Source organism: Castanea sativa, chromosome 9 (assembly GCF_040712315.1).
Source record: "Castanea sativa cultivar Marrone di Chiusa Pesio chromosome 9, ASM4071231v1".
In the NCBI taxonomy this organism is placed as follows: Eukaryota; Viridiplantae; Streptophyta; class Magnoliopsida; order Fagales; family Fagaceae; genus Castanea; species Castanea sativa.
In genome coordinates, this window is record NC_134021.1 from 35,892,020 (window position 1) to 35,916,853 (window position 24,834).

Sequence of the window (24,834 nt, forward strand, 5' to 3'; positions counted from 1 at the left end):
AAACTTGTTAATCAACATGGCTTAATATTATGTTAAACATATTGTGTTAAGGGTTATAAAACTTTACAAAATGATATGTTTTTCTCACTGCATATTTTATAATTTTAAACAGTGTGAGAATTGTTGGTTTTTCTCATCTAAGAGGAGCTATGTGAAACTTACAATCTATGACTTTCACTTCTTTTATTCTTTTTCCTAGTCATGTATATTATATGACAAAGCATGAATTAAACATTGACTTCGTTATCATGCTATTGTTCATAATTACTTGCTCATTCTAAGAAAAACAAAACCAAAAACCAAAAAAACATAATAAAAAAAGGGTTGATATATACAATATACAAAATGTAGATTGCATGTTTTGTTTAAATACTTTTGTTATTTTTATTTAAAGAAATCAATAAGAATAAATAATTAATTATTATTTTAATCTAAATCTTTTTGCAATTTGCTGAAGTTATTTTGGAGCAACCCTGAGAGGCTTGAATATATAGCATAATGAAACTTAAAAAAATAAATAAATAAATTTGTGGAACTCAAGTTCATGGAACTTGAGTTCCATTCAAAGAACTTGAGTTCCACAATTTTTTTTTTTTTAAGTTTCATTTCGCTATAACTCGATTGTCCAAAAATCGAGTTTTACATAAGGCATTTTGCTGGAAAGTTTGTGAGAAAAATGTATTTTGCCATTTTGGTCGATATTCACATCAAACATTGTATTATATTCTCTTTAATTTGTCATACCTACATGATAAATAATATTAATAAAACTTGTATGTGGATAATATAACCAAGGAAAAAACTTGTATCATAATATTTTTTTTCAAAGTTGTCACATTAAATAAGGTATAGAGAGAAACAAATGAGAGAATGGCAGGTGTGCATTACTTTGAGCCGAATGAAGGAAGAAAGGGATGGGAGTGTGTTAAGAGAAACTGGATGAGATATTGATCAAGTTTGAGTTTGAGTAATGTTGATGCCTCACAGCGGCCAACCACGCTATGCGGTGACGTGCGCACTTTGTCCTCCTCAAAGGGGGGCGGTGCATGGGCTTAGGACTTGATTGAGTCATTTTTAATCTATTATTACTAAAGGTAGTGAAGTTGCCACTAATCATTGGGTTTTTTTTTAAGGTGTGATTGGTCACTTGACTCTATTTGATTTTTTTACCAGTCCTAGGCTATGCAAATTTGTTTTTTTTTTTCCTAATCTAATATGAATGGTAAAAAATCTTTATTCTTGAATTCGGAAGTCTGGTTACGTGTAGAGAGGGTGTTAGGCACCTTACAATGCATGTCCGAAGATAGACCTTTGTTTTAGTAAAATATAAATTTTCAGTCATTGGCAATTAAAAACAAATTATTGGCTTTAGCTTTCAAGACTTTAAAAGAATTGGACTTTGAGGTTTGATTTTAGAAGGGGGGGTGGCCTTTATCAATGCTTTGATAGCACATTTGTAATTCATGCCAAATTTTCACAACGAATATTCAGCAGTATTTCACCTTATTTTTGTGGCGGAAATCTAGCAACATTTCGGGTCAGGTGCATCATAGCACATAAAACACTATTCTCACCACGCTTTCACTCTAAGAATATGCTAAAAAGATGCCCCATTAATCTTCACGGTGAAAATCTGCAAAGTTTCATATTTGGTGCATCATGACGCATCGGTAGGGTTTCGTGCCTATGTATACAACATGCATCAATATATCCATACTAAGGCAAGCCAAAGCTTACCAAAGCATCCAAACACATTGATGTGTGTCGTATTGTAGACACCTCACTTTGTACCTAGTTAATAAACTTTAGTCGTCCTCGGTCCCAATGATGAGCTTGAAATGTATACAAAAAATAATTGAAGTTATTTTAATAGCTTGGAAGTAATCACAACTCAAAAGTGCTCAAATCGCTTTGAAAACGATGCTTTAAAATGACCTTTACTCACTATTTTGACCATAATGTTTGATCCACAAAGATTTTGGAGTTCTATTTCTTTTACTGGAAAGTAGATATCTCAGGCTTCAATTTAAACACAAATTTTTCCTAATTTGGACTTATATTGAGTGTGTCATGGCCGTTTGAATTTGGGTCATCAGAGCTGTTAGTTTAGGGTTTTTAGGGATGTATACGTACACATGCCCCGACCATGCATACATACATTGCTTTCCTAACACTTAGAACTTCATTTTTCTAGGGCCCAAAGCCTCCCACTCTGTTGGGCCCCAGCCCCTATACCCTTTGGAATGTCCAAAACCCTCTAAATGAGTTAAACATATAAATACAACCTTATGCCTCCAAACTCAAACCCTTGGTAGAGAGAGACTTTTTTTTCACTAGAACTCTTCCAAAACTCTTTCTTTCTCAAAACTTTCTGCACATCAAGCATTGAATCCTTTGATTCCCTTGATTATCATTTGATTTTGTTGTGTAGGTATTAAGGGGCTAGTTAAATATCAACCAAGTTGTATTACATAAGCAAGGTGAGTCTCTCTTCATGGCTCTTCCTTAATTTAGATTTTTATAAACTTGTGTTCTTGTTGTTATTATTTGATTTATATGTTATACATGCTTAGAAATATGATTTGATTTGTTTGGTTTTGATTTGTTGTGTCTCACCATATTTTGATTGGAGAGTTGAATGATTGGATATATTGATGAACATGTTTTGATGTATTAAGTGTTACTCTTGTTTGTTGTTAGATCCAATACATGTTTATGAATAGATTTTTTTTTTTTTATCTTTGATATCATTGTTGTTAGTTTAGGTTGTTTTGTTTTGTATTAGAAGTATGCTAGGATTTGTTAAATTGTTGTTTTGTTTGTTGTTTTGAAATTGTTTTTTTGGGAATGTATGTGTGCGCGTGCTTCAGCACGCGTACGCATACTTGAGGTATGCGTACGCATAATTTATGTATGCGCACGCATACTCATGCCTAGAAACGCAGATTTAGGGTTCATCTTGATTTCATCTATTTTGTTTAGTTTTAATCATATGTTTAGGTCTTGTTGAGTCTAGTTTTCACATGTTTAGCATTAGGGTTAGTAGAATAACATGTTTCACATGCTTAGATTGATAGATTGATGATTAGAGTTTATGCTTTGATGAACCACATGAATATTCATGAGAACTTGAATATACATTGATGCATAGGTGCTAAGGTGTTATGGTGCAACAAGGTAAGTAAGGTAAGTCATGCATAATTACATGAAAATGCATTTGATTTGGTTGATGAACATGGACTTTTTTTGATTGATGAACATGATGAATATGCTTGATTAATGCCTTGTTGATGTTTTCGCCTTATGATATGCTTGCTGCCCTTGGATATATTTTGCTAGATGAATGGTAGGGTTTTATGCTATTAATGGGTGTGGGACATATGCCATGTTTGTATGTTAAATACATGTTAGTGTGTGTGAGTATAGAATAACATATTAGAAGATCCTTTGATGGGATTAGTTTTTGGAACACAATGAGTGGAGGCCAACTTACAGGTTGGGTGGGGTTGGGTGCCTAACACCTTTCCATCCTTGTAGACATTGCATTTTGTACCCCTTAAGACTCAAGACCCCGTTCCCCAATGATGCTAAATTCAAGACCCAAGGTTGGCTAGGGCCCAATCGAATGTTAAATTGACTTAAGAAATTTTAAAATGAAAAATATAACTTTTAATGAGCAAATATATCTATTTTTGGAAAATTAAAAGCAAAGGAACCCTTGGCATGCGCACACAGGAATCAGCCTGCGCACGTATCCATAATCATGCGCACGCAAGCACGATCTTACGCACGCATGGTGGATTCCAAAAACATAAAAAATGCAAATTTTATGCATTAATGCTGAGGTTTGGAATGACTCTCACATCGTCTGGGAGTCGTTCCAAACTGCTATTTTCTTTAATATAAATAGCCATACATGGTACCTTTTCAAAAACACATAGAAATCCCACGAGAAAACACTAAGATTCACTAGAAATAGTGAATCAAAGAGGAAGTTTTTCACAAAATATCCTCAAGTCAATTTTCTTTTGATTAGGGCGTCTTTTAGCCTTGATCTTCAAGTTTAAGATTACTAATCACTTTTTTTTTTTTTTTTTTAATTGTGAATAGATTTGATTGAGGGAAACATTCAAAATCAAGCTTGAACAGCTTTTTGTTTTAGGTATTAGTCTAAACTTTCTTTTTCCTTTCTTTTCTTTTTTTATACTTTAATCTTTTTGTTTGCTTTAGTTTCTTTGTTGTAATATGCTTTAATATGTTTATGTAGTCTAGGTTTATGTATTTGTATGTTTTAAAGCATGTTAGGATGTTAGATTTAGTGTTTCAAAGTTTTTCTCTATTTGCTTTGTTTCTAGGGTTTCTGGGCTGAAACCCATGTGCGCATAATCTTGGCTATGTGCACATGCTTGATTATACAAACGCAGGCTTGTTCATGCGTGTGCTTGATCCTAATTTTATTTTATTTGTTTTTTCTTTTGTTTTCACATGTAATACTTTTGTTTAGACCCATTTTCATGTATTTATGCTTTTAAGTTTCTGTTTCACATGTTTATTTTTCCTGCACATGTTAGAATTAGAGTTTATCTTGCGTTGTTTTGTTTAAATGCCATGAACATGCATTTACATGTTCATGCATAAATGCCATAGGTGCTGAGTTGCTGCAAGGTGCTGAGTTGCTGCAAGGTAAATGAGGTAAGCCATGCATTCACATGAACATGCATCTTTGAATATGTTTTTGTTTAATGATAGACTTGAAAATGTATGTTTGGAAGAGTTATGCTTAATCACATGTTTACTTGAATCCTTTAATGATACATGCTTCTGCTTTGGATGAGATATGATGTGACATGTATGCTAGATGAATGTTAGGAGATGCCATGCTAGGTTGGTTTGACATGTATGCTAGATGTATGTTAGGGTTTATGGTGTGATAATATGCATGATTAGATGTATTCTAGGATTTGTGATGGATGACAAGCATGATAGATGTATGGTTAGGGATGTTTGATGCCATGTTATGTCTTTAGATGTATGCTAGAGTGTGTGTGTGTGTGAGTTAGAATAACAATATTGAGTATGTCTTTAATAGGGTTAAGACATAAGACACAATGAGAGGAAGCCAACCTTAGGGTTGGGCGGCTTTGGGTGCCTAACACCTTCCCAATACCATACCTTAACTTTGAACCTCATATCTTTAGGGAAACCCATCCTATACCATCACAAAAATTAGGTGGTGACTCCATCCGTTGTGTCAACAATCCTTATACTTAAACTCTGGATACATGCTCTGGCAAAGATCTGTCCTTTCACAAGGGCGCTACATTTATGGTTCTTAGACCTAATCTAGGTAGCGACTCCATTTACACCCTCTGCCATGGTCCACCATAAGCCAAGGCGTACTTCTCATGGATTTGGGGAAACCCAAAGCCTGTTGTGGGCATTTGCACCCACACACAAGCACGGGAAACCAATGTCACTAGCTAACATGGATCGAGACAATCATATCACGACAATCATGCACACAATGTAGCATGAATATGCATCTACAACAATTGCCTTGAATGCATACCCACACTTCGAGGTCAACACCTGTGATCATGAGGGGGGTACCCTCTTGACCACGTGAGTCCATCATACAAAGTGCATGATTATCTTTAGAGAGAGAGAGAGAGAGAGAGAGAGAGAGAGAGAGAGAGAGAGAGAGAGAGAGAGAGAGAGAGAGAGAGAGAGAGAGATGCATGCACAATTCAAACAAGCAAAGTAGAAAGATAAACCAGACATTGCCAACATCCTAAGGGTATGGCCCAAGCAAGGTACAAGAAAATGAAAGAATCATACATTGCCATACCCAAGGAACATGGCCCAAGCAAGGTACAAAAAAAAGAAAGCTCTAATCTACAAAGCTATAGACATGATTTTAAAAGAAAATACTGAGAGAGAGAGAGAGAGAGAGAGAGAGAGAGAGAGAGAACCACATGAAGAGGTTAAGCCACCTAATCTACTGATCATTGCCCTTTTTAGTCTTGGTCCTTTCGCTTGCATTTTTGCCCTTTTTGCTTGCATTTTAGAAGTTGTGTCCGTGCTCCAAGCGTGTACATGCAAATAAACAAGGAACACAAAACCAACAAACAAGCAAAATAGATAGCAAAGAAACAAAGAAATATTGAGCAAAGAAGCAAGACAAGCAAACAAGGAAAGAAATCATGCAAACGGGCAAACAAGTATATTATTGAATGAACAAACAAGAAAGGGTCTCCTAGGACAAATGTAGGTTTGGATTTGGTGTTTGTAGTTCCATCATATTCTAATATGGACAACACATGTGCCATCAAGCAGAGCACCTAAAAGGGATCTGGGATTTTGTGTACAAAGATAGGTGTGAACCTGCACGCAATCATAAGCAGGAGCTATACTTGATGACATAGAAAAGCAAGCAAAGAAACATGCATGAAAATATAGGCAAAGGTATAAAGATGCAAACAAAACAAGGAAACCAAACAAGAAGGCACAAAAATAAGCACAAAAGAGGCTGAGCACGTTATCACACAAAGGGGAAAACTAATCATGTTATAAGTCACATACAAGGCTAACATGATAAACCCTAACATGCAAAGCTAAACAAAGAGAGAAAGACAAGCTACAAGCAAGCCGACATCACCAATATGTACTCACCATACAATTACATCCAAACAAGCCACAAAAGGGGAAATGATGCAATCAAACAAACAAAAGGCACCAAAGGTGCAAGCACACACCCACAAAGAGAAACAAAACATGCGAAGCATGACAAGAATGCAAGAAACGAGATCTAAGCATACAAGCATGGATCTAAACATAAAAAGCATGGGAAAAGGGCAAACAAAGCATAAACATGCAAATAGGAACTAATCCAAACTTTTTATTGAACTTGGGTGTATGGATATAGGCCTAGACCACTAGATTTAGATCTACACCCTACCCATGACACAAGACACAAGAAAGAGATATAAACAAGATGTATAAAGCTATAAAAGCACTATGCACATAAACATGGCAAAAGCACAAACAAGAAATTTAGACATTTCCTAACTAAAGAAGGCTAGGCCAACAACATCTTAGCAATAAAATATGCTAGAAAAGCAATAAAACATGCTAGCAAGCAATAAACAAGAAAGGAAAAGCAATAAAGAGACATACAATTAAATGGGTGTAGATTGTAGCCACACACACACACACACACACATATATATAAGATAATGCATGAACTAGAAAGATGTTATAAATTTTATTTTTTTCATTCCATCCGCTCGACAAAAATTATAACATTTATATATAAGATAATGCATGAACTAGAAAGATGTTATAATTTTTATTTTTTCATTCTATCCTCTCGAGAAAAATTATAACATTTTTTTATTTATATTATGTCAACATTTTCTATCATTTCACTCTTCTATCTTCCTAACGAGAAGAACCTTAAAATTTTTGCACTGCATCAATAGGAGCTAGATCACTATTTCAACTAGTGGATCACTAGCTAAAGGTTAAACTGCAAGATCAAATAACAACTCAAAATATTGTTATAAAAATGTAAATTGACAAAAAAAGGTATGCATATATGACCAGTTAAAATGAAGTCTCAAAAACCATTCATCCAGTGGTATTATTCTACGTTAGGGTGCAGTAGGTCCCGAGTTCAACTCTTGGAATGCCCCAAATCACTAAATTCTTAAACCAATCTAACAACATATTTGTGGGGTGGTTTGGGTGATGAGTTCAAATACCATTCGATGGGTAAAGAAGTTTGGAGCCTTCAATCTAGACTTATTTGGAAAATGGCAATGGTGCTTTGAGATAGAAAACACATATGGAGACTGATAATAACTTCAAAGTATGGTAACGAACGGGACAATGGATATCGAAACCTGTTAAAGGGAGCCGTGGTTGTCCAACTGTTTTACTTATGCAAAAACAAGAGCAAGTATATCAGCTTGGCTAGGACATCATGTTGCCTCATATCTTGATTCACTATAGAATTGTTTACATGCCCCAAGAAGAGCTCACAACCATTACAATCAAGAACAGCACTACGAATTTCATTTTTTATGGTGTTTTGTACATACGCAATCTAGTTGACACAACACATATAGGAAATAATGCCAGTGTTCCTTCCTACGTATATGATCAATAATTATAAGCGACCTTATATAACTAGCAATTATTTTTTATACATACATAAATTTGATAAGATTAAGACATGGTGTTTCTACAACATGGTGATCCTCACACTTAGACATTGAAGGTTTTGTTCTTTTCTTGCTTTTCCTGCTGATGCGGTGTCAAAATGGTTCCTTAGGAGTCTATCAGCTTTGTGGTTTATCAGAATTTTTTATTATTTAAATCTTCCTAAAATTTTAATAGCCGACTGAGATGAAATTATCCAATAAAGTATCAGATTTATTATTTTTTTAATAAACATGATAGAGGTGGATACAGTTATGGATCCAGATAAGTATTTGTGAATATATATAAAATATTGCATTCAACCATTTTTTTTCTTTTATATATATAAATAGGAATGTTTTCGATTTGTAATGTCCGATCCATATTCACCTTTGACCCATTTTAATTTGAGGCTTAAGACAATAATTTTAGTGACACATTTTTATATTCAAAATTTATTATAACTTATATTCAAAATTACTAGCTAGTTAAGTATTTGTATTTAAGTTTACAAACATTTACTTTTCAATTGATACCATGAGTAATCCACTTAATATTGTTATGACATAATCAATTTTAAGAAGGATTTTATCAATTATTATTTTGGAAAATGCATTTTATAATAAGTATTGCTTAATAAAATTGTGTAGGAAATATATGTGTAAGGTCAATGGGCTCAAGAATATGTGTGGGGTTGGCCCAAAAGTATTTTTAGGACTAAAAGCTCAATCCGAGGACACAAAATGGTCCGAGGATGTAAGAATGTCAACTCACAAAGCAATACAAATAGGAAAAAAGGTGATACCTGAGCAAATATATCCAAGAGGATAGTCCGAGGATGATTATGTCATCGGCTATGTAAAACCAAGGTAGAAGAAGGACTGGATAACATCCATAGGCAATATTCTAGAGGACCCTGTAGGTAAGGGTAATCATGGTAGATGTGGAAGATAAGAAGAAGGATAGTGAAAATATCTAAGATTAAACTATTACCACCGCCCTCGCATTGAATGTTCTGCAACTGCTTCTCTGGTCGCATTAATGGAGAAGTGATACTTGAGCATCAAAGTTTAGCCTAATACCTGCCTCCAAAAACTTCAGGGGAGGTGGATGGGACAAGTATCTAAAAAAGCAATTGAACCCTTACGTGGAGATGAAAGAAGAAGAGAGATGATATAAAAGGAAGAAAGGACCTTCAGGATGAAGGGGGCGGGAAAAAGGAGAGAGAGAGAAAACACTGTATACATCATCATCCTTAGTGGTAATCTATCTCTAAAAAGTAATAAGATAAATCATCTTCAGCTTGTGTCCGAGGACAAATTTCTTTTATATAAACAGTTCCTTGTGTGCAATGTTGTAATCGAGCCCATCATTCTAGTTATCCAACATCACTAAAACCTAGATTTCAAGCCCACTCTCTACAAATTTCATTGTATTAGGCTTTTAGGCCTATTCCCTTCTCACAATTGGGTTTAGGCTTAAATTATGTCCTTACAATTGGCGCCGTCTGTGGGAAATCTTGTGTTTGAGGAAGTTTAGCATTATGATAGACTCAGGCCCACACCGTGCGGAGTCTGTGGGGTCCCAACATGAGGATCACTCCTTGTATCTTGAGCAAGATGAGGACCAAGAGGGTAGTGTACATACAACGCACACTAGTAGAAGTAAGAGTCATTCACGAGGTGGAAGCAGAGTTTTTTATGAGGAAAATGCTAAAGCCATGCAGAAGGAGATTGACCACCTGAAGAAGAAGTTACGCCGCGAAAGGGGAAGGCGAACTCCTTCCTTTTCTGACCCTTCTTCTGAAGGCTCTAGGGATGGTAGTTACAGGCCAAGGTCAAGAACTCCCTCGGATAAGTCTTTCTCCTATGAGGAAGACAACCTGCATGAACATAAGGGTAAAAATACCTTTTCTAGGGGCTTGGGAAATGATGCTATGGGTGAAAGAAAGGAAGCTTCCTCGGTGCTTCACACAACCAGCTTTTACCATTTACAATGGTCGAACAGATCTTGTGGAGCATGTGAGTCATTTCAATCAGAGAATGGCGGTGCATTCTAAGAATGAAACTTTGGTGTGCAAAGTCTTCCCCTCCAGCCTAGGACCTGTGGCGATGAGGTGGTTTGATGGCTTGAGGGCAGGTTCTATCAATTCTTTCAGGGAACTTACTAGGGAATTTGGTTCTCGTTTCATCACATGCAGTAGAGTTCTTCAGCCCTTGGATTCCTTATTATCCATGGCCATGAGAGAAGGAAAAACCTTGAAGACGTACTCAGACAGGTATTGGGAGATGTTCAATGAGATTGATGGGGACTTTGATGATGTGGCGATAAAGACCTTCAAGGTCAGCCTACCTACAGAGCACGACTTGAGGAAATCTTTGACCAAAAAACCTGTAAGGAGTGTATGTTGACTCATGGATCACATTGATGAATATAAAAGGGTTGAGGAAGATCAACAGCAAGGTAAAGGAAAGGCGAATGTTATCCCTCAGGAGAGGAGGGATTTCGGGTCAGACAAATACAACAATAACAGGCCCCGAAGAGATTTTGCCGAGCAAACTAGCCCTACCACTCCTCAGGTGGTTAATACTATCTTTAGGGAGCCAGTGCATCAGCTGTTGGAGAAAATCAAGAATGAACCATACTTCAAATGGCCCAATAAGATGGCGGGGGACCCCTTGAGGCGCAACCAGAACCTCCATTGCCAATATCACCAAGAAAGGGGTCATACCACTGAGGATTGTCGGACTCTATGGAACCATTTGGAGCAGTTGGTTAAAGAGGGAAGGTTAAAACAATTCTTGTATCGGCTTAATGGGCAGGGAAGCTACTCAGGGGCGATGAACTAGGGTAGCACTTCATCAAGGCCTCCTCTAGGCATAATCAATGTTATTTTTGCTGCACCCAGAAGAACTGGCTTTCATCCTTCTAGGGTGATGTCTGTAGCTCGGACCCCGGCCGAGGATTCTAGGTCTGAGCCGAAGAGGATTAAAGGGGATATCCTCCCAATATTAGGTTTCTCAGAAGAGGACAAGATCGGGACTATCCAACCACATGATGATGCTTTGGTGGTTACGCTGAGGATAAGGGGCTACGATGTGAGGAGGGTAATGGTTGATCAGGGTAGTGATACAGATATCATGAACCCTGACTTGTTCAAATGGCTAAGCTTAAAGCTTAAAGATCTTATAGCTTATGATTCACCCTTAATAAGCTTTGAGGGGAAGGTCGTCGTACCAAAGGGGCAAATTAGGTTGCCTGTGCAAACAGGTCCAGAAGTGGTAAATGTGGATTTCATTATGGTAGATGCCTATTCTCCCTACACAGCCATTGTGGCAAGACCTTGGTTGCATGCTCTGGGTACTGTGTCCTTAACTCTACATGTCAAAGTCAAATTTCCATCTAATGATCAGATCGAAGAACTGCGTGGGAGTCAATCTGTGGCTAGACAGTGCATGGCGGTTGCAATTCTGCATCAGCCTGGGCCAAAGTCCTCGGCCTCGACCGAGGGAGGGCCATAGCAATCAACGTCTCTAGCCATGCTCAGGGTACCAGAGCTAGAAGAACCTACGTGTGAGGAATTGGAGAAGGTTCTTATAGGTGACGACCCTGAAAAATTCTTTCAGGTAGGACTTTAGTTGCCACCTGAAGAAAAAGCAGAGCTGGTTATGTTTTTGAAGAAGAATGTGGATGTATTTGCATGAAATGCTTATGAGGCCCCTGGGATTGATCCAAGTTTCATTTGTCATCATTTGAATGTCAATCCAGCTGTGATGCTGAGGAGGCAACCACCTCGGTGTTCCTCTAAAGAGCATTCCGAGGCTGTCAAGGAAGAGGTTCTCAAGCTCAAGAAAGCTGGTGCTATCAAAGATGTATTTTATCCTGAATGGTTGGCTCATACAGTGGTAATAAAGAAGAAGAATGGGAAGTGGGGAGTATGCGTGGACTTCACAGATTTGAACAAGGCTTGTCCTAAAGATTCTTTCCCAACGCCTCGGATAGATCAGTTGGTGGATGCTACTGTTGGACATCCTCAGATGAGTTTTTTAGATATTTTTCAAGGTTATCACCAAATACCTTTAGTTTTGGAGGACCAGGAGAAGACTGCATTTGTCACTCTTACGAGAAATTACCATTATAAGGTAATGCCTTTCGGTTTGAAGAACGCAGGGGCTACCTATCAAAGGATGATGACTAGGATATTTGAGCTACAGCTGGGAAAGACTATCAAAGTATATGTGGATGACATGGCGGTGAAAAGTAAAGCAGTTTCCACGCATGTGGAGGATCTGTATGATACTTTTCAGACACTGAGGAGGTACAAGTTGCGACTTAATGCCTCTAAGTGTTCTTTTGGTGTGGGATCAGGTAAATTTCTAAGTTACAAGGTAACTCACCAGGGGATTGAAGTTAATCTGGCTCAGGTCAAGGCAATTAACAACTTGCACCCACCTCAGAATCCCAAAGAAGTTAAGAGGTTGAATGGGATGATTGCTGCCCTCAACCGGTTTAATTCTCGGTCCGCAAATAGGTGCAGGCCTTTCTTCCAATTGTTAAATAATTGGAAGGAATTTGAATGGACCGAGGAGTGTGCTTTAGCTTTTCAACAGCTTAAGGAATATCTTTCACGACCACCCATTATGTCTCGACCAGAAGTTGATGAAGTTCTATTCGCATATATTACGGTGGCTAATCATGTTGTTAGTTTGGTTCTTATACGGGACGATAATGATATACAGAGGCCAGTTTATTATGTGAGAAAGTCTTTACATGAGGCCGATGTGCATTATTTACCATTGGAAAAAGCAATCCTAGCAGTGGTACATGCTACACGTAGGCTTCCCCATTACTTCCAATCTCATACGGTTGTTGTTTTGACTCAACTCCCTCTTAAATCTATACTTCGGAGTGCTGACTACATAGGAAGGATTGCCAAATGGGGTACCATTCAAGGGGCTTTTGATATCAAATATATGTCTCGCACCTCTGTAAAGGGACAAGTCCTTGCAAACCTAGTGGCAAAATTTGCTGAGCCCTCATTAGAAGAGAATGTTAAGGGATTAGACATGGATGAAAAATCAGTTGGCGTGATCTCATGTAAAGAACCTTTTTCATGGAAAGTGTATGTTGACGGAGCAGCAAATTAATGTGGATCTGGTGTGGGGCTAGTTCTGGTGTCCCTCGAGGGAATTGCTTTTGAGAAATCCTTAAGACTAGGGTTCTCGGCCACCAACAATGAGGCAGGATATGAAGCTTTACTGGTAGGGATGGACATGGTTCAGAAAATGGGTGGAAAAACAGGACAAATATTCTCGGATTCACAATTGGTGGTAGGCCAAGTAGAAGGGAAGTTAGAGGTAAGAGATCCAAGAATGCAAGGATACCTAACCCGGGTCAGGTATATACAGTCCAAATTTGAGTCTTTTTCCTTATTACATGTATCCAGGAGTGGGAATACCCATGCTGACTCTTTGGCCACACTTGCGACATCCTCAGCGCAAAGCCTACCTCGGGTCATCCTTATTGAAGATCTGTGTAAACCACTAGGACGAATAGTAACGCCATCCGAATTCATCAAATTAGGGTGAGACCTAGTTGGATGGATCCTAAAGTATCCTTCATTAAAGATGATGTCTTGCCCAAAGAAAAGCTCGAAGCAGAGAAGGTATGCAGGAAAGCACCTCGGTTCTGGCTGTCTGAGGACCAGAAATTGTATAAACGCTCTTTTTCAGGACCATATTTGTTGTGTATACACCTAGAAGCAACGAAATTAATTTTGGAAGAGTTACATGAAGAGATTTGTGGAAGTCACACAAGAGGAAGGTCTTCATCTCATAGAGCTATCACACAAGGGTATTGGTGACCCAATATGCAGAGAAAGGCGCAGGATTATGCAAAGAGATATGACCAATGTCAGAGATTTGCTCCCAACATCCATCAACCAAGGGGTGTCCTTAATCCTCTATCTAGTCCTTGGCTTTTTGCCCAATGGGACTTGGACATTGTAGGGTCTTTCCCAAAAGCAACAGGGAATAGGAGGTGGCTGCTCGTTGGAACAAATTATTTCACTAAATGGGTTGAAGTTGAGCCATTGTCAAATATTAGAGATGTGGAGGCGAAGAAGTTTGTCTGGAAAAACATTGTCACCAAGTTTGGAATCCCTCATACTCTCATTTCAAATAATGGCCTACAATTTGATAGTAAGACATTTAGAAGATATTGTTGTGATCTAGGCATCACGAATAGATATTCCACTTTAGCATATCCGCAAGGGAATGGACAAGCCGAGGCAGTCAATAAAGTTATAGTTAATGGGCTAAAAAAAAGACTTAATGATGCTAAAGGGAGATGGGTGGAAGAATTGCCACATGTCTTATGGACATATCGAACTACACCTCGAAGATCCACTGGAGAGACACCCTTCTCTATGACTTATGGAGCCGAGGCTATAATCCCTCTAGAAACTAGATTCCCGACACTAAGGACCAGCTCTTTCATCCCTAGCAGTAATGACAATTTATTGGAAAAAAGCTTAGACTTAGTTGAGGAACGGTGGGAGAATGTCATGGTTCAGCTAGCTTATTATCAACACAAACTCAAGCAGGGGTATGATTCCCATATGAAGCTACGGCCACTTGCACCTAGAGATTTGGTACTAAGGAAAGTTTTGGGTACTGCGAAAAACCCAACATGGGGAAAACTGGGGCCTAACTAGGAAGGACCTTATCGTATCACCTCAGTTGCGGGCATAGGGGCATACTATCTTGAACATCTAGATGAACATGTTGTACAACTTCCCTAGAATGTAAATAACCTACGAAGGTACTATTATTAAATGAAAGGCACTTCTGCCATTTTATTTCTATTGACACTGTGTTGCGTTGATTATCATTTTTCTAAGTATCAAACTGAATCTTGGTCATGCCTGGCTCCTCGGACCACATACCTTGTATAAATTGATATTTTATTAATTGTTGAACAGAACCTTAGTTATGTCTGGTCCTCAGATCATCTACTTTGGGGAAATTAACACTTCAGTTCATTTTTCTAAAATATCAAACTGAAGCTTGGTCGTGCCTGGATCCTCAGACCACATACCTTGTATAAATTAATATTTTTATTAAGTGTTGAATAGAACCTTAATTATGTCTAGTTCTCGGATCATCCACTTTGGGAAAATTATCACTTCATGTCATCCATATATCTTATGTATGTTGATATTCTATTGGGCATTGGTTAAAATTTAATTATGTTTAATCCTCGGTCAATTTATGTTTAACATGGATCTAGGCCTAAGTTTGCCATTCTGCTTGCAAATCTTGAAGACTCCCAAAATAGTGATAAATTGATAGAAGTTCATGAGCATCACTTAAAGCATTTGCAAGTATATTTAACATATTTATTGCCTAATTCATGCTAGATTACTTCCTTAGAATTTTTAATTAATTTATGAAAGGAAATAGACTATTGTTCTATTGTGACAAGCAAGCATCAAGTAAGATGAAAAAGATAACAGATATAGAAAAAAGAAGGGCAATAAATTTTAAACCCATAGTAGAAATAACTTGCTCTTTTTCATTGATTTGAAATTCTTTGGAAGTACATTTACTTGCAAGTTGTCAAAATTACATTGAATAAAGATAAAAAGAAAAGTTGAAGAGAAGAGGAGCAATCATGGCTTCAGCTTTATCTTTAAAGGGCCTTTAGGATCTTTTGGAAGCTGAAGCTGCACCGAGGAGTCAGCAGCTATCCCTTTGCCTTTCGGATCCTCCTCTATGGTTATGAGAATTGTCGCTAAGACAAGCTCCATTGTTTCGTTGGTCTTTTTGTCCTTGGAAGATTCCTTGGGATTGTTGGGAGGTTGTATATCCTCATGTGCCACCCCTACTGTTGGTTTAGCATGTTTTGGAAGCTGACTTCTAGTGGAGACAAGGTCTTCAGCCACATCACCTTGTTTATCCTCTGCTCCGTGAATGGCAGCACCATCCTTGGTTTGGGGAGGGGGATAGGCTCGGATGGCTGGAGGGAAGTAGACATTTTCTATCTTCCAAAGGCTGGAAGAGGTATCAATCCCAGCTTGGGAAAGTGCCTCATTCCATACTTGGAGGCAGTAATGCCTACATACCTCCGAGACTTGAGCTTTAAAATTTTCAGTGGTCTCTACCACTCCGACTTCATAGCCCTCTTGCTCAGCTTGATCCTTTGCCTTCTCAGCCTCCTCTTTTGACTTAGTAACCTCTTCTTTGGCTTTGATGGCCCTCTCCTTCGCCCTTCAGATTCCTTTAAATCTTTCTTGAGGTCCTCAATCAGCTTTTTTGCTGCAGCATAATCCTCATCGACTTGTTTAAGCTGCAGTCTCTGGGTCTCGGCCTGCCTCTCAGCTACTTTTAAAGCAGCCTCAGAGCTCGACCTTTCACTCTCAACTTTGGTCAAACTGGTCGTGACCTTTTGTATTTTTTGACCTTTATATCAAGGACCCTCTAGGCGTTGCTGGCCCTTAATTCTTCAACCTTGAAGGCTTTGTATGTGCTAATAGTGATCTCCTCAGCCCTGTATGCAAACTGGACAGCCTATACACAAGAGACAGTAAAGCAAGAAGGCACAGTTAAAACTTTTAAGTATAACAGAAACGAATGTAAACAACAGTTGAATGGGACTCTTACCATAGCAAGCTCCTTCTTTAATGTCATGTAGACATTCTGGTCCATCATTCGCCTAAGCTCACCCATGTCCTCGGGTAGTAAGAGGGCTTGCTCCAGGGCATCTGCTACGCAGGCAGCCATTCCTGCGTTAGAATTCCTAATGGATGAATCGGCGATAACCGCATGGTCATCCATGGTCATTGGGGGTGCCCAAATTGGGGCAGTTACGAGTGCATGAGTCTCGGCTTGTTTTTCTGACCTCGTCTACATTGTGCGAGCCTGCTTTCCTCCCTTTTCGAGTTCCAGCTCCTTGGGAAAGGGGTCTTTACCTCCCTCAAGCACATCCTTCCCCTTCTGCTGATCCCTTTTCCTCTTGTGATCAGCTTGGTCAGTGCGTTAGGATTGGACAGGTGGAGGAAGAGGAAGTTTGGACTGAGGGACTTTCTCGGTACCTCTATCTTTGGACTTGGTTTGAGGCACCTTTAAAAGTTCTTTGGTCCCTACTTGAGCTTCCAGCACATCTTTAAGACTTTTTCTAGGCTTACTTTGGATGCCCATTATGTCAGATTGTTGGGTGTCGCCTTGTGGAGGATTTGAAGAGGATGTCTTGAGGACAGCAACTCGGTCTTCAGGGGAAGGGGGTTGATTGAAAACCTCGAACTCGTCCTCGGAATCAGATACTTCAACAATCTCTTCTTCTTCCTTTATACTGGGTTGAGAAGAGGTTGCTTCGCCAGATGTGTGTTGAGTTGGAAGAGGGACGAGGGGAATACAGTCTGGTATGGGTTGTGTGATAAGTGTGCCTTGAGGAATAAGAGCTCCCTCAGGTAATAAAAAACCCTCGACAGCAATGCTTATCCGATGTAAGCGTGGGTCCTTGGCTCTGATCACGCACTTCGGTGCCTGGAAAGCTTTGGATATAGGATCGAAGCCAAGGATTAAATGAGTTGCTCGGAGTTGGCCGTCTGTGTGCACAAACACTTCAGCCTACAATATTCTGTCTAATCTTGCAAAATCAACAAGATGGGAATGGCGAATCGAAGCGTGTGGGTCTGCAAAATCGTTGAAAAGAAAAACAAGGTTAGAATAAATGGAAGCTTTTATATAAATCAAGGTATAAAAAGAATGACTGTGAATAAGTCAATCAGATCCAAAACTTCACCTGGTTCCCCCTCCCTTGTCGGACAGGGAACGCCATCGTGCCAATCCACTGATATGATTAGAAGTCACCTTTCATACCCTTGTTGGATTCAGGGAGGCATTGAATTATTCTAACTTCTGGATACCTAGATTTTAGGTAATATCCCTGATTTTTTAGGTGGTGGACGTTATAAACCTAGTTCACGTCATGATGGGTGAGTCCTAGGTCCATTTTTTCATTTAGTGCATCTATGGAACCCAGAATCCTAAACATATTTGGGGCGCATTGGGTAGGAGCTAATCTGAAAACCCTAAGATATCCCTAGTAACGGTCCCCATTGGGATTTTCATCCCTCCTTCTATAAACGCTATCATCGGGATAACTACCTCTCCCGTTTGTCTTTTTTCATGCCACTCCCCCTCCGTACAATATGTAACAGACACTCCCAGTAGAATTCTATACTTAGCCTTAAATTGTTCTATTTTTTCATCTAAATCTACTAGGGATGCAAATCTACCCATTTGTGGGAGTAGGGAATGGGTATGGTGGGAGAACTAAGAAGATAAGTGTGCCGAGGAGAAAGAAACACAAGAAAAGAGAGAAGAAAGAAAAATAATGAAAAAAGGGAGTCTGGGAGAACTTACTTTAAGAAACAACAAAGTCACCTCGGCCTAATTCTTGATAAATGTGAGGGTGTGTGTAGATTGCAAAGGTTGGAAGATACATTGTATGAGTGTTATAGTGTGTAAAGAAGGTTTGAATTGCTAGTATTTATATCAGAGGGAGTTATGAAGCAAGCAAATTCCTGCCTATGTCCCAACACAATTCTCAATCGTTGGATACGCGTCTTATCTCTAAGCGTGGGGAACAGAGAGACGTCAGAATTTAATTTGGGGATGCTCCACATGCCGAAACGTCAGGAAAATGCAATGGACAGTTCAAAAGTCATTATCCCTGTCAGCGAAGATGTGAGGTGTACACAAGTTAACGGTGACAGTTGTTGAGATCCTCTTTTCCTCCAGATGTGGCAAAAATGAGAATCTCGAGGGGCTATTGTAAGGTCAATGGGCCAAGGAATATGTGTGGGGTTGGCCCAAAAATATTTTTAGGACTAAAGGCCCAATCCGAGGACATAGAATGTTCCGAGGATGTAAGAATGTCAACTCACAAAGCAATACAAATAGAAAAAAAGGTGACACCTGAGCAAATATATCCAAGAGGATAGTCTGAGGATGATTATGTCCTTAGCCACGTAAAATCGAGGTAGGAGAAGGACTGGATAACATCCACAAGCAATATTCTAGAGGACCCTATAGGTAAGGGTAATCATGGTAGATGTGGAAGATAAGAAGAAGGACAGTGAAAATATCTAAGATAAAGCTGTTACCACCGCCCCGCATTGAATGTTCTGCAACTGCTTCTCTGGCCGCATTAATGGAGAAGTACTGATGCCTGAGCATCAGAGTTTAGCCTAATACCTGCCTCCAAAGACTTCAGGGGAGGTGGATGGGACAAGTATCTAAAAAAGCAATTGAACCTTTACATGGAAGATGAAAAGAAGAAGAGGGATGATATAAAAGGAAGAAGGGGCCTTTAAGATGAAGAGGGGAGGAGAAAGGAGAGCGAGAGAAAACATTGTATACATCATCATCCTTAGTGGTAATTTGTCTTTAAAAAGTAATAAGATAAATCATCCTCGGCTTGTGTCCGAGGACAAATTTTTTTTATATAAACAGTTCCTTGTGTGCAATGTTGTGATTGAGCCCATCATTCTAGTTATCCAACATCACTAAAACCTAGATTTCAAGTTCACTCTCTACAAATTTCATTGTATTGGGCTTTTGGGTCTATTCCTTTCTCACAATTGGGTTTGGGCTTAAATTGTGTCCTTACAATATGCATTTGGAGAATAAATTAGTCTTTTTATATACTCAGGATTTTTTAAATTGCATATTTTAGAGAATTATTTGGATTATTTATTTATTTTCATTATTATCTTTTTGTTGTACTGTCTCATTATTTTCTAAATCTTTTTATGTGATATAGTACAACAGAATGTTAACTTTACAATTAGGATATTTTCATTATTAACTTTTTGTTTGACAATTTTTATTTGCACAGAACATGTTCTATTAGGACTTCACTTAATTTATATGAGTCACTATTAGGACTTCACTTAATAATAAAAACACCCAACAACGTCCACACAAAGAAAATTTTTACACAAAACTAAATGAATTAATACTAACCAAACCAAAATTAATTTTATATAAATAAATATTATGAATTTTTTTTTGAGATAAATTATGAAAAATTATTATTCTCTTTGAACAAGAATTTTAATTTATCTCAATTAAATAATTGTACTGTGATGGAAAGTTAAAATCTAATTTTTATTTTTAATATATATATATATATATATATATATTGAGAGAGAGAGAGAGAGAGAGAGAGAGAGAGAGAGATCACTATTGAAGCCTTGAGTTGTCATAAGAAATTTATAACTAATGTCGACGATTCAACACACTCATAGCAGTATTGTTTTAAAAAAAAATTAGGATTTTAACTAGTTTGGATTCCTATTGGCACACAATTTTTGAGGCCTTTGTTAAGGTGAGACAGTGAACATATAGTTCAACTATTTTTTTTTCTATATAATAGATTATTAAACAAAATATTTTGGAGTATTTTGCTACTAGATGGCTTTAGGCAATGGCCAAGCCAAATAGTCGGCCTTATTCATGATAATTATTCTTTATCATTAGAATAAGATAAATTAGATTACTCTTTATTGTTCTTATTTTAGTTGATTTATAATATTGTACAACATAAGTATTTGAGACCTTACTCTTCATATATTATTATTCTGACATATTTTTCTGATTAAAATTGAATTTCATTCTATATTTAAACTATGCATTAAAATTTTGACGTATTTCATATTTTTAAAAATAGCAGAGTATTTATTTTCATATACAAACATAATCATAATAAATTACTATAATTAATAACACAAAAGTATACCATAATCAATAGCTACCATAATTATCAATTTTCATATTTAGAGAAAAAAAAATCTAATAATAGAGAAAAAAAAAATCTCATTATGTTAATCATTGTCGTACATTGCAAGGATTAAAGACTATTATTATATAATTCCACATTCATTAATCTTATCCACGTGTCTTTTTCTCAACCTCACAGGTAACCCACCTTTCATTCTCAGTGTCAAAGCCAACAAATGCTCAGGAGCCTTGTCCTTACTCTCCACCTCCATCTCAAACCTCTCTATCACGAAGGCAGCAATGGACTTCATCTGAATATAAGCCATATCTTTCCCCAGACAAATTCTCGGCCCAGCTTGAAATACTGGAAACCGAAACGGGCTCTCTTGCTTACACACTCCATTCTCAATCCATCTTTCGGGCAAAAACTCAAAACAATTCTTCCCCCAAATGCTCTCCATCCTCGCCATTCCATACATGTGATAAGTCACTTCCCAACCCTTCCCAACAAAAGTTCCATCCGGCATTATATCATTGTTTAGACATGCTTTGGTATCGACTGGAACAGGTGGGTAAAGTCTTAGTGCTTCTGAGATTGCAGCATGTAGATAATGCATGTCTCGGAGCTCGTCATAACTATATGTTTCACCTATGTTTTTACTATTACGAACCCGAATTTTTTCGAGCTCTTTCAATATGTTTTGTTCTACATTTGGTTTTGAAGATAATAGCCAAAAGAACCAACTCAAAGCTGAAGAGGTTGTGTCACGTCCTGCTAGAATAAAGCTTATGACGATATCTCTGAGAAATTTTGGAGAGTTTTCTTTGTTTAAGCTAAAGCGTGACAATAAGTCTTCTTCTTTACCGATGTTTTGGTCTGTTCTAGATCGTATAATATTATCTGCAAATTCATGGACAATTTTAATTGATTCTTTTAGCCTTCGCTCTGATCCAATGTTTAGAAACTTTTTGACTTTTGAAAGAAATGGTAACGCATACAGGAATCTCCCAGAGCTAAGCATAGTGGCATCCTCAAAAGCCCGCATGAACTCAGCAGCACTAGTGGTCGTTCCATCAACGCTGAGACAGGTTGGGTCGACATTAAAAGCCAATTTACAAATATTGTCAAACGCAAAACGCTCCAAGATGTCTTGAAAGTCCAAAACTTGTTGTGTTTCCGAGGCTTTGGTTAAAATAGGAAGCAATCTGGTATTGATCTCAACAGTGACATTTTCCATGACAAAGTTGCGGAGAGATTTGGTGTTGAATTCATAGCTTGCTGTTTTTCTTTGGAGCTTCCAGAGTTCACCATCAGAGTTGAAAATTCCATGGCCTAGAAAGTCTTCGAGAAGGGTTATGAAATGATTGCCTTTTGGGTAGTTTTCAAAGTTGGTCTTGAGCATGTGTTCAACGTTGGAAGGATTGGCTGTAATGATGCCATGACCCTTGCCTGGAATCCAATATACAACAGTATTCGTGCGAAAATAGCTTAGAATTTCGAATGTCCAGTCAAGGAAACGATGCCTATTCTTCAAGAATTCGGGTAAAACTCCAACAATAGGGTATATTTTGGGGCCTAGATTTTTTATGGGTTTTTTCTTGGAAGTATTAAAGTAGAGATATAGAGAAAGAAGAAAGAAGAAGAGAAAAGTTTCTACAGAGAAGAGCTCCATAGACAGATATAGGATGAGACAAAGAGAAAAGATTTTTTTTTTCATATAACAAAGTGATAAGATTTAAAGTGCCAGACATGGATGAAGTATATGGGAAGGGCTTGGATTTTATAAAGTTAGGGGTTGTCTCGCAGAATTCTTTTATTTAGTAGTTTAATTAGTGTTATGTATTTTCTTTTTCCAAAAGGGAAATAAATATTACTCATTTAATTTTCCACCTATAGGTAAATATTTTAATGAATTGATTCATTTAACCTTTCACGTAAGTAATAATTTTAATGAATTAGTATTTAATTTTTAGTCATTTATGTTCAAGAATAAATATTTTTTATTGAATTGATTTATTTAACCTTCCAATTAAGCATAAATTTTATTGAATTAGCATTTAATAATTATTATTTATTTATATTCAACTATATATAAATATTTTTAATGGATTGACTCATTTAACCTTCTAGCTAAGGAAATATTTTAATGAATTAATAATTATATTTTTATTATTTAAATTGTTGGGCAATTACCACTTAGCAGTATGTGTGTATGTATCTCATAGGAAAAAAAATTAATAAAATATATAATGGCATTATACACCATAGATGGCTTATTACCAACATGTAAATGCATGCCAAGTATTGGCTTGAATTCGGTCAAGCCCCATTAACTAACATCTCTGCCGCCACCTCCTAGTCCTTTAGGGCTATCACAAGTTACAAATACCCAACTTTGGAACCGGCTTTGTCAACATATCAGTTACATTCTCTGAAATGTGAACCTTCTAAAGAAAAATTTCTTTTGTAACAATCAACTCCCTTATCTTGTAAAACCTCACAGCAATATGCTTTTTCATCGCATGATAAATCTGATTCTTTGCCAAATAAATGGCACTCTAACTGTCACAATGCAACTGAATTCCTCCTTGGTTTAAACCAAACTCTTCAACTAGCCATTTCAATTATACCGCTTCCTTTGCAGCTTCACCTGCATCTATGTATTTAGCTTCAATTGTAGACATGGCTATTATGGATTGTAATGTGGATATGCAATAGATAGGCCCACCTGACAATGTGAAAATATAACCATCCACATTGCCTACACAATTTGATTCCACATATCCTCCCAATAAATTATCACCCTATTGCCCCACAAGCAAAATCCCATGTTCTGAAGTACCTTTCAAGTATATGAATATCCACTCACTACACTCCAGTGCTCTTTACCAAGGTTCGTCATGTGCTTGTTGATAGTACTCACTACATGCGCCAAATCCAGCTTAGTGCAGACCATCTCATACATCAAACACCCAATAGCACTTGCATTTGAGACCTTTGACATTTCTTCAGCTTCCATTTTTAACTCATTGTGCAGCATAGACTTTCGTCTATCGACCTCACACTTGCTTTTAGCAGCAATGAACATAGCATCCTCCTTTCTAGACACCCACTTGAAACACATTGGTTTCTTTCCTATTGGAAGTTCTAACAACTCCTAAGTCTTGTTCTTATTCAAGATTCCATCTCCTCCATCTTAGCTTCCATCCACTTGTCCCTTCAAAGCTATCCATTGCTTCCTAAAATGTTGAAGGATCCCCACTACTAATTAGTAAATAATAAGAAACAAGATTCTCGAAACTATACCTGATTGGTGGACTTTTGTTGCGTTTAGGTCTATCTGATATTGTATTGTGATTTTTCAGATCACAATTGTGAGATTCCTTATCGACCTGAGACTTCACTTCATCTAGCTCCACTTGCACAACTAAATTACCACTGTCACTACTACTTCCCACTATTTGAGACTGTTCTTCCTTTCTTCAAAGATCACATCTCTACTTATCACCACTTTTTTTGCAACTGGATCCCAAATCATGTGTCTCTTTACACCTTTCTTTAACCCAAGAAAGATGCACTTCTTTGATTTTGAATCAACTCTCTTCACTAGGAATATGCCCATAGGCAGAATACCTGAATATCCTTATTGAAAAATAATCAACCTCTTTCCCATTTCATACCTCTTCAGCAACTTTCATGTCAAGTGAAAACCTAGGTGATCGGTTCATGATGTAACAATCCATATTCACAGTTTCAACCCATAAGACCTTAGGAAGCCCAGCATTCAGTCTTATTATGCATCTAGATATTTCACCAAGTATTCTATTAAGCCTCTTAACTTTT

The 24,834-nt window shown here is 37.6% G+C and overlaps 1 protein-coding gene across 1 annotated transcript; it reads right to left on the reverse strand.

Annotated features, from left to right (window-relative positions):
* Window positions 1-21,133: 21,133 nt before the first annotated feature.
* Window positions 21,134-22,663, reverse strand: LOC142609132 (cytochrome P450 CYP94D108-like). Its single transcript, XM_075780757.1, has one exon. The coding sequence runs from the start codon at window positions 22,661-22,663 to the stop codon at window positions 21,134-21,136; it is 1,530 nt and encodes a 509-aa protein (XP_075636872.1).
* Window positions 22,664-24,834: the final 2,171 nt, after the last annotated feature.

Coding starts and splice junctions, on each gene's coding strand:
- LOC142609132 (XM_075780757.1), bottom strand. CDS start 22,663: ATGGAGCTCTTCTCTGTAGAAACTTTTCTCTTCTTCTTTCTTCTTTCT.